At 36.8% G+C, this 10687-nt stretch overlaps 2 protein-coding genes across 2 annotated transcripts; one reads left to right on the top strand and one right to left on the bottom strand.

Moving 5' to 3' along the window:
• The first annotated feature begins 695 nt into the window (after positions 1-695).
• LOC116779789 (WD repeat and FYVE domain-containing protein 2) lies at positions 696-7336 on the top strand. Its single transcript, XM_032674230.2, has 9 exons — positions 696-943; positions 1146-1326; positions 2241-2407; positions 3107-3220; positions 3402-3527; positions 3993-4189; positions 4502-4643; positions 4958-5066; positions 5758-7336. The coding sequence occupies exons 1-9, from the start codon at positions 783-785 to the stop codon at positions 5815-5817; spliced, it is 1257 nt and encodes a 418-aa protein (XP_032530121.1). The 5' UTR covers positions 696-782; the 3' UTR covers positions 5818-7336.
• LOC116779804 (peritrophin-48-like) lies at positions 6043-10286 on the bottom strand. The gene is made up of 3 exons (XM_032674260.2): positions 9439-10286; positions 7887-9192; positions 6043-7796 (listed from the first exon to the last, which is right to left on the bottom strand). Exons 1-3 carry the CDS (start codon positions 9521-9523, stop codon positions 7496-7498), a joined length of 1692 nt encoding a protein of 563 aa, XP_032530151.2. The 5' UTR covers positions 9524-10286; the 3' UTR covers positions 6043-7495.
• Positions 10287-10687: the final 401 nt, after the last annotated feature.

The raw sequence follows: 10687 nt of genomic DNA, 5'->3' as shown, positions 1-10687 counted from the left end.
TATTAACAATATTTGACTATCTTTTATTCATGCTAAAAACTGACAAAAGGCGTTTGCACCCTTAGAGCTACTTTAGAATTTCATAACTATTAAATTTTCTCAAATATATATAAACTTACTAAAAATCTGTGAAAAAAAAACATAAATTTTAATCCCAGACCACCCTTAAAAGCGGTGTTATTTTTATATGACAACATTGTGTCAAATATAATATATTCACATCCTTATTTTTGTAATAACTCCATCAGGCAATGTCAAAGAAAGGTCAAAATTCCAAATATACTAACATTAAAAAATCGTAGAGTAAAAGAAAAATAAGAATAATAATTTTAATAAATTAAATTATTTAGTTTATAGTATCTAAAAATCCGTCTTAACATTTTTACTAAATCATTATTAAATCTCAAAACTATGAAGAACAGTATAAATATTTCTTTCTAATATAACTTTCGAGAAAAGGTATCGAAAGTTGAAAGCTGTTTTATAAGATTTTGTTGAAAATAATAACGATACTGGTATATATTAAATTAATAAGAAATTACATTATTAAAATTAATTATTATTTTTGTAAGTGTTCTGTTACTCTGTCGTATTTAGTAAAAAAAATTATAATGCAATAATCAAAATAAAGTCTTTGGTTTTCGAATCCAAGACAATTCAATAAAAAAAAAAATCATAAACCGGAACGTCAAATTTAAAAGTCAAAATTATTATGACGTTTTCTTTTTCATACTCGAAAAGAAGTGACGAATAAGTGTTTATTTGCTAAATAATCTGAAAATATGGCTGCTGAAATAAAGCCTGCTCCTAGAACACCTAATGATAGGTTTTCTACCACGAAAAAACCAGCTCTATTAAGCAAATTGGAAGGGTGTACTGATGATGTTAATGCTGCAGTTGTGATTCCTGGAGAAGATGGAGTTATAAGCGTTTGTGATGATAAGTAAGGATAGATTAAGATTTTCAAAGATCACCTTTAATTATTTTATTAAAATACGTTATCTCCTTCTTTTCATTGATTCGATTTCGTCAATATTGCAAAACAATTTTAAATATGTGAAGATTTCACTTTTGAAACTGAAATATGTTTTTTTTCTGTTCTACGGGTTTCAAGTGCAAATAAATAAAATATTATATGGTTTTAGGACAGTGAGAGTGTGGCTTAAGAGGGATTCAGGTCAGTACTGGCCCAGCATCTGTCAATACATGCCTTCAGGATGCACATCCATGTTTTACACTCCTGAAACCCGTCAGTTATTTATTGGACAAGAAAACGGCACTATATCAGAATTTACATTAGCATCGGATTGCAATAGAATAAATCCTGTGAGTACCTTGTAATGCAGTGTAAGTTATATCTTCAATTAATAGTGTTATTTCATCCATAAAATTATTGGGACCTGTGAAAATAATGTAATTTTTGGCATAATATGTAGTTATGATACAAAAATGCCAAATACTACAGCTATATTGTGAAAATTATAACTAATATCATTAATATTATTCTATATTGTCTTTGCTTAAACATTCTGGAGTAGATAACTATTAAACGACTTAGTAATTTACAACATAGCCATATATCAGATCAACCAATTTCAATATATTTTATCATTTATTGGCCAGTTTCCTTGCATTGGTTCATAACTATATTTGGTTAATATAAGTCCTCTGTAAGAGTATCAGCTCTTCCAACATGATGTAAGGCATTTCTGGTGTACAAGTACTTGAATAAGTGCTACACATTTCAATTAAACTGTTAAATGACAATTACAAAACAATACTGTTTTTTTTTTAATTTAAAAAAGTTTATTCATTCCTTTTTCAAGAGTATATATATTATGTTATAGTAGATTAAACCTTCTTACATGCTTAACATAATTTAATATTTTTTCTTATCTGTTATTACACTGTTCCCACGTCACAAACCAGTTTTCGGTATGTGAGGGAAAAAGTAATTGATAGGGTTGTTGCCATTATACCATATGTGTTTTAAACATGGAATGTACTTTGTGTACTGTATTTAAGACCAATTGTGTCCACTACTCTATCCACAAAGATTTTTTTTTTTTTATATTAACTAAATTTTTAAATTTACTGTAGCTTATGTTACTCCACAATCGAATGTTATAATAGATAAGCCATATCAGACAGGCGGACAAAAATAAAAAAATATATATATATAATATGTAAATTAGTTTTAATACTAAAATATGAATGATTATTTTATTTTCTATCTTCAGACTCGTGAATATCTAGCTCATACGGCACGTGTAACAGCGGTGGTGTTCTCCTTGAGCTGCGAATGGGTTCTGTCAGTGAGTCGGGACAAAATGTTCTCGTATCATTGCAGTGAGACCGGCCGAAGGATCGGTGGTTACTCATTTGAAGCTTGGTGTACAGCTTTACAGTATCCTTTTTGTGGCATCATAATACTCAACCCTATCTGATGTATTGTCATATGTATATGAACGTTTAACCTTAAATGGGGCCCCTTAAATCTATACCTGGGTCGCAAGTCCCAGGAACTTTTAAGGTTCCTCTCCCAGCACCCGCACAGAAAATCCATTGAATGCTAAGAAGTTTCGCCTCTAGTAACTTCCTCTGGACAATTTGTTATAATAAATTATTTCATCACTAACAAAATCTCAAATTTGTTAGCTATTACATTCTGTAATATTGGGAAGTCTGTTTCATATTTGGCTTTTAATAATTAAAGTATGTATGTACGGCAAGTTCTATATATAGCATGTGAGTCGAGATGTGTATAATTAATGATAGCTAACAATACAAACAGTGTCAGTCACCATCAAAAAAGGTGGAGGTTGAACAGTTTTATTATATAAAGGTAGTTTTTAATTCACAGTGTGTATGTTTATTTTAATAATGTTCGTATGTGTTAGTAGGGTTTCAAACTTATTTATGTCGTTCTAAGGAAACCTAACAAGTACTTATTATTATTATATACATTATTTTTGTTCCTGGCCACACATATATTATTCCATGGAACTATAACCAGAAAATATATACAAACTTTTTCATGAACGTAATAAATTTCAAAGTGAACGTGCTCATTTGTCATGTAATGCGATTTCCTGAACGTAATTAGGTTCGATTCCCAATCGAAGTACGCGTTCGTCGGCGATTACAGCGGCCAAATAACAATGTTGAAATTAGATAACAACGGCGCCACATTAGTCACCACGCTCAAAGGGCACACCGGGTGAGTGCGTTTATTTTAAAAAGTTTATGACGCTATCTATATGACCTTGAGAATGTTTTTTTTTTTCATAAAGTTGTTGGCCTTGTCAATTAATCGGTGAAAAATGCAAAAGTATATAATAATGCTTAAACGACACTTATATTTTTAAAGTTTTGTGAACTGTGTATTGACATATTTCTAGCTCCGTCCGCGTTTTGAACTGGGCCCCCCTGCCGCAGCTTCTCTTCAGTGGTTCTTTTGATCAGACCATCATTGTATGGGACATCGGAGGCCAGAAAGGAACGGCCTACGAGCTTCAAGGTCACAGGTAACAAACACTAATCGCTCCCAGACAAAATAACGAGTCATTCTTTTTACTTTTTTTTACATGTTATTGTGTAACAATTTAAAAAAGACTATCGATGTTTTTATTGTTATATAATAATGTACTTAACATTGAATCACTTGGACATTCAAATTTCTTACAATATCACTAAAATTATTTAAAATATAAGGTTGATATAATTAATGTTGTGACTTTCTCAGGGTTGCTTTACATTAAATTATTAAAATACTGTAACCTCATTTTACATGAACATTATTTTATCTTTTTTTTAAAAGAATTACACGCTTCAAAAAAGGAGGTCCTATAATTCTAGACCAAAGTATCTTTTGGAAAATTAACTTCATTATTGTCTTTAATTAAGCTTTGGTTCAAAAAGATTTCAATTAATAGTTACTTTCCATTCATAATCTTATATATTTAGTGTAAAAATTGTCACGTATTTCGCAGTAACAAAGTGACGGGTCTGTGGTATGTGGGCGGTTGTCAGCGCCTGGTGTCGTGCGGCGAGGACGGCGCCCTAGGAGTGTGGGAGATGTCCGTCCAGCGTAGAGAGACCCCCGCCTGGCTGGACTCGGACCTCTGCCAGCTGTGCCGCGCGCCCTTCATATGGAACGTCAGAGCTATGATGGAGAAGAAACAGCTTGGTACTGAAGCATATAATAAGCATATTGAAAGTATTCAATGTTGTACCTGTCGATTAATGATAGTCATGTTGGTTTATAGTATACCACTGTATTTATTGTATCCAGGGCTAGCTATTTAAATGCTATATGTACTTTGTATACAAGCATATTTCTAGAACAGTCTGGAGATTGACCAGTGTAAAGGGATCTTCCGATACTATGTATGAAATTCCTAACTACGGTCCAAGCTACATTGGTCTCAGACTTCATAGTCTTAAATGGCAATCTATATTAACTTTCTTCTGCTAACTCTATATTATCTGGTTTGCCCAGGTCTGAGGCAGCATCACTGTCGTTGGTGCGGCGCGGCCGTGTGTGGGTCGTGCTCCCCTCACCGCCTCCCGCTGCCGGTCATGGGGTTCGAGTTCCCGCAGCGAGTCTGCACCGCCTGCTACGACACGCTGCGGCATGAACCGTATGTATACACGGGCTTTTATTTAAACGAGCGTTTTTGCACAGACATGAGAAAATTAAATAAAAATTATATGTAAACGATTGTTTTTGAGCTCAGAAGTAATCTTAAAATAGCCTTGGGTTATATAATGTCAAATACGCTAAGGCCAACGGAACCGTATAAAGAATGTAAACAAGGTTATTTTTTTTTAGGGAGCCCTTAATTTTTCTTATTAATAAGAATTGCATACAGTTTCTTATTAATATTAATATAGGAGGTAACGTCGAAAAAAATATTATTTGTAATGTAAATGATCCAAAAAGTTTTTGTCTCAGGCGCGAGTCGCTCGCCTCGTTCCACGATATGAAGCACGCGGTCACGTCCCTGTTCGTGGACGAGGCGACCTCCCTCATGTGTACCGCAGGGAAAGACAGGGTCCTCAAGGTAAGAATAGAGGCTACTCCTCACTACTAATTACAAGGAGTAATTTTAGAAAGTAAAGTCGTGGTAGAATATTCCTGTTCTTCAACTCTACAATTATATAGAAATTCTTATGATATATGTATTAGCTTTTACTCCGGCTCCGCCTGCCTGGATGTTCTGTAATACCTAAAACTATATACAGTCCGTTATATGGCTTAACCTCCGTCATTGTAACTGTTACAGAGTTACTTTTGTATTTATAATAATTAATCATTGTATGGAGAATTTTGTATGTTTGAATCAAGGAAAATTTTTCTTTATTCATTTCTTTAAGATTGTTTATAGATACCTAAAAACTCTTTATTAATATTAAAATAGAGACAGATAATAATTAAATTATCGAATTATCTTGACAGTTTTAATTTAATGAGATCTAAGATTTTCGCGAGTATTCATTTAAATGAAACTAGTATTATTCGGATTTACTACGCGGATTTTATTATTTAAAAAAACTACATAATCCCGACGTTTCGGTTACTTTGCAGCAACCGTGATCACGGGCAGACGAGGTCACGAGACAAATCTCGTCTGCCTAGTTTTTAAATAATAAAGTCCGCGTAGTAAATCCGAATAATACTAGTTTCATTTAGTTTTAATTTAATTATAGAAATTTATAATCTATGTACTTTAAAATCGTATTGCATCTGTGCAGGTGTGGGATATAAGCGTTCTGCTCGCTCCAACGCCGAAGGCCGGCACCAGTGATCAATAACGACCTTACGACATGGTGTGTAAAGTCGAGATTCGCTCATCAAAACCGATTCCAACGAACGTCATAAGGGACAGAGGCATCACTATAGATAGATATATAAAGTAATTTATTTTTTAAGTTTAAAATTTTATCATAAATATTAGTCAATATATTTTGTGTCTAAGTTTCATTGTTTGCTTATGTACGAACGTGTGACTTCAGCTCTATATATAAATGTTATAGATTATTTTTCTTTGCATTTCTATCAATTAATCTGTTAATCAAATACCATATGTATGGAAACCTTTAGAAGAAATTGTTAGTGGTCGAACGAAATTGTACTTTATCTGGTTATATTAAGACTGAATCTCTCGTCACTCGGCTGGTGTAGACTAGACGTTCGAAAGAGATTTAATTGATGTCTGATATCCGTTTTATATGTGAAGTGGTTGTTGTATACAGGGTGTGGTGAATGCTAACTCTTATTCACACACCCTGTATAGTATTAACAATATTGAATGTATATGTTGTAGTTAAAAATATATATGTTAATGTGTTCATGCGCGCCATTTGTTGTGTCGGTGACACGTCCGAGACCAAAAAAAAAATTATATGGTCTCATTTAAAGACTAACTGAATAAGGATTCGACGTCTCATTATAAATTATTAGGAATGAACAATGAATTATAGGTCAAAACTATAAGTATTCATTTCTACGAAAGCTTCTTATTTTGTCGTCACATGTATTATACGAGAAATATTTTAAAATTATCATACTTATAGCAGCTTCTATATAATTCTGTCCTGTATAAAAACACACGTATTTATTATCAATTTAAATCAGATACACAGATAAAATTCGGTGTTATGTATATTTAAATTAATATCCGCTACGGACCAACTGGTTAATTAAAGACACAAAAAATATATTCCAAATCGCGGACCCGGAAGCTAATTTAGTATTAATTTATAGCGACATGATTGTAACTGTAAGGCGAGTTTATGTCTACGTTATACGTTATTATATCGATAGAGTTATTTTAAAATTGAGAAAACACTTCGATGTCCTGAACATAGCCTTATTTGATCGAATAAAAAAATCTATATGTCATTGAATGTACTTCAGGCTTTATGCCAATGTCACTGTAACCAATCAAAGGTATCCAATAAAAGAACTATATATATGTTTATATATATTAACATCTGTTTATAACTAGAAACTTATTGTATATTAAGTCTAGATATTTTTTATTAAATACTATATGAACACTATTTTGTATGTGATCAGTCTTGGCTGGTTCTGTTTTGTTATTTATATGAAAAATTACATGTGCTAATGTTGTTTGCGCCGGCTCGTGATATGGCTGGATGTTTATTTCTTGAAGGTCCGGATGTAAGGTTATTATATCGTATATTTTTTATTCACAGAGCTTATTTGTGTTTGTAAAATAACACTGTATGATAAAAGTCACTGTGTAATTACTAGATGTATATGTCGCTTAAATGTTTTTATGCAAATAAATGATTAACTAAAAACTAACAGATGATTCGTGTTACGGAAATTGTAATAAATTAATATACGTCAATGTCACGGGGTGTCAGCCTTTGTGTCAGGTACGTCGTATTCTCCGGAGTCTCCTCTCTCGCAGGTCGCCGTTACACCGGCATGAGTGTTAATTCAGAGCAAACATTCATTTCCTCAGCCTGGACAGGTGTACTGTTCTTCGGGGACGCAGACTTGCCCATTGAACAGCTGTCTCGCCGAACAGGACAGGCTCGTTCTTATGCCGGTCAAACAGAAATAGTACTTTTTACACTCAGTGCCCAACTGCACGAAGAACCCTTCGGATTCGCAGGTCTTGCCGCCGTTCTCATAGGTACTCCTCCTCGGAGCCCCGCAGGTGTGCTGTGAGGGTTCGACGCACGTGTGACCGTCGAATATCTTCCCGCCGAGGCAGGACCTTGTCGCTAATCGGTCGCCGCCCTCGCAGTAGAAGTATCTGTAACCAATATAAACACCGTGAGATATTAAGAATTTTTGTTATTTTGAATATATATAGAACAATCTGACATATAAATAATTGTAATACCTGCGGCAGTTAGACTCCAGTTCTGCGTGATATCCATCCGAGAGAGTGGAACATGAGTAGTCGTCGCGTGGACACACTGAAGGGTGAAACGAGACGCACGTGTCACCGTCGAACGCCTTGCCCACTGGACAGGCGTACACCGCCTTCTGTCCATTGATACATGAATAGAAACCGCGACAACCCGTGTCAGAGGAACGGTAACGGCCGTCTGAGCGGCCGTAGCAGGAATCTGGTTCTAGACTCGGGCACAAAGACTGAGATTCTGAGGAGCATCTTGCTCCATCAAAAATCTGGCCTTCCGGACAGGATAGAATCGTACGTAACGAACCCTCGCAGTGGTAGTATTTGGTACAGTTCGATCCCAGGTCCTGATATGTCCCACTAGGCATACCCTCGCATTCTGAAGCCATTGCGGGTCCTTCACAGAAAAAATCCCCTTTCGGAACGCAGCCGAAACCGTCAAACACAAAGTTGGCTTCGCACGTGCCTCGAGCGGTTACTCTTTCACGGTAGCATTCGTACCAAGACGAACAATCAATCCAGTCCCTGTATCGGCCGTTCGGTCTATTAAAGCAAGGACTTCGGGCAGGTGGCGGGCAATAGCTTTGAGCTGCTGGTTCACATCCGCTTCCGGAAAACAATAGCCCAGGTTCGCAGACTCCTCGCCGTATGACTCGCCGCGATTCACACACGAAGTACTCACGGCATCCGGTCGATCGATCTGCGTAAGCTCCGTTCGCTTTTTGTTGGCAAAATGAAGAACAAGTTTCATCTGAACAGAAGTCTGCGTCTCCTGCCGGTAGAGGAACAGCTGCAGATCGTGGCGGAGGACAGGTGTCTGAACACGGTCCCACACACGAGCTGACGGCACGCAGTTCCGCACCCTGGCATCGCAGTTTTCTTCGACATTCGTGAGAGGTGTCCGGGAACACGCCATCCGGTAATCCAGCACAGACGGGTTCGTAGCAAGTCCCGGCCCCCCGGGAACAGGCCTGCCTCGCTAAGTCGAACCAGGATCCCGGTGGGCAGGCGTGGTCGATGGCCGTTCCGTTCTCACAGCGGTAATAGTGACGGCAGGCAGTTGCCGGTGTAGCATAGGCGAACGTGTCTCCGGGAGCGCATACCTTACGGGTACAGGAGTATCGTCGACGCAACACGCAAGCCCCGGCTATTTCACTAAACAGACGTCCCGGTCCGCAAGCGTAACGCTGTTTCACTACTCCGTCCGAACAGCGCACATACTCCTGGCACTCCGTCGAGTAGTCCGCTCTGAGACCATCCTTAATACACACGATGTCATTTCCGTCTGCGGAATAATAGTTCCTTTAATATTACATTTCCTAATTCTGTGTTTATTTCCCAATAATTTACAAGATAAAAAAAATATACATCCTATTTTTAACGACGGATTTTTAATAATTAAATATCAATGCCGTCCACGTTAAGGTTTTCACAAGTTCTTTTATGGTGCATTATGTAATTTTGATTATCGTCATATTACAAGAGACGATCGAAGTTTGTGATGTGAGTGTGGTGCTAAGGTGTGACTTACGTGGTAGTAATGCGGCGGCGGCGGCGGCGAGCGCGGTCGTGGTGATCACGAACACACTGGCGCTGGCGGGCGCACGCGCAGACATGTCGGCTGCGACTGAGCGAGCGCGTCCGCGGCCGCGTGACGTAGCCCAGGGTTCCTTGACATTCGCACGCCCCAACTGTAACTCGATCCCTGCGGTGGCCCGGATGCAGCCTTCGATTTAGGAATCTAGACACACCTTGTTTCGTAACTATCTCAAGAAAAAAATAAAACGTCATTCCGTGACCTTCACCTTTCTGAGTTTAAAAAGTATCGAGAGATTTTCTAGCCCGACTTCTGATATGTCACTCTTTGTTTCAGTTGCAATAACAGTTTTTTTTTTACTCGGCAATCATATTTTTTCCCGCCAATTATCATTCTCTCGTCGTGGGAATGTCTAAGAAAAAGATAGAAAAAATAATCGTGACGAACTCTAATGGATACGTAGTACTGGGGCAAAATCTCTGAGAATTTTAAATCGTTTCTCAGTATTTTCTATTCTCCATTAGATTACTGTGACGATATTTTTCATACTAGCCATTCATCAAAACCTGAACAATCTGCCTACATGTATATTTTATATTATTCGCTATGTATAAGTGAAAATTATTCCCATTATCCTAGTATATGTGATTCAAAATGTATAGAATGTCAAATGTTCTGTGTGAAAAGTAAAGGCCCGCGAAGTGTTATCTGCGGGGGGTCAATATTTCGAAATGTTTTCTTATCAGGCGATGTTATTTTAAGTTCCTTTTATTCGTACATTCCGCTAGAGTCTAGACCGAAATCCTCGCTCATAACATTTAGTTTAATCAACGAAACAGGCCATAAACCTATCCGTTAGAATTTAAATTTTAAATAACCATTATTGTTCCAGTTATTTTCAATCCCTTTTTATTTCTACTTATGTTCACTTGTCATATATTTATCTTTGAAACTGAACGTTCATGCGCTTTCACGGGAAATCCCACGACTGGAAAATCCTAGACCGCCAAATAACAACTTTAATGGCAATGCCATCAGAATATCGATTTGATATTTGGGTAAATACTTAGTTGTCCGAATTACGCTTATATACTAAGGTAAGCAAGTTATTGTTAAGGTTAATATTGTAAGGTTGGTAGCGCGCTTAATACAATGTTTTTTTTTTTTAATAACCGTACTGTCGCACAATGAACGATTTAAATCTGCCCATATATCATTTACTGTTAGCTTGTCGATATCTGAC

Source organism: Danaus plexippus, chromosome 2, assembly GCF_018135715.1.
Source record: "Danaus plexippus chromosome 2, MEX_DaPlex, whole genome shotgun sequence".
NCBI classification, from domain to species: Eukaryota; Metazoa; Arthropoda; class Insecta; order Lepidoptera; family Nymphalidae; genus Danaus; species Danaus plexippus.
This window is presented reverse-complemented; position numbering and strand designations above follow the sequence as displayed.

Excerpts from the sequence above, each read along its gene's own strand:
- LOC116779789 (XM_032674230.2), top strand. The coding sequence starts at position 783 with ATGGCTGCTGAAATAAAGCCTGCTCCTAGAACACCTAATGATAGGTTT. Across the intron at positions 2,408-3,106 it reads GCTTGGTGTACAGCTTTACA|GTTCGATTCCCAATCGAAGT; the intron begins GTATCCTTTTTG and ends GAACGTAATTAG. Across the intron at positions 3,221-3,401 it reads ACGCTCAAAGGGCACACCGG|CTCCGTCCGCGTTTTGAACT; the intron begins GTGAGTGCGTTT and ends ACATATTTCTAG.
- LOC116779804 (XM_032674260.2), bottom strand. The coding sequence starts at position 9,523 with ATGTCTGCGCGTGCGCCCGCCAGCGCCAGTGTGTTCGTGATCACCACG. Across the intron at positions 9,193-9,438 it reads CGCCGCCGCATTACTACCAC|ACGGAAATGACATCGTGTGT; the intron begins GTAAGTCACACC and ends ATTATTCCGCAG. Across the intron at positions 7,797-7,886 it reads CTGGAGTCTAACTGCCGCAG|ATACTTCTACTGCGAGGGCG; the intron begins GTATTACAATTA and ends TATTGGTTACAG.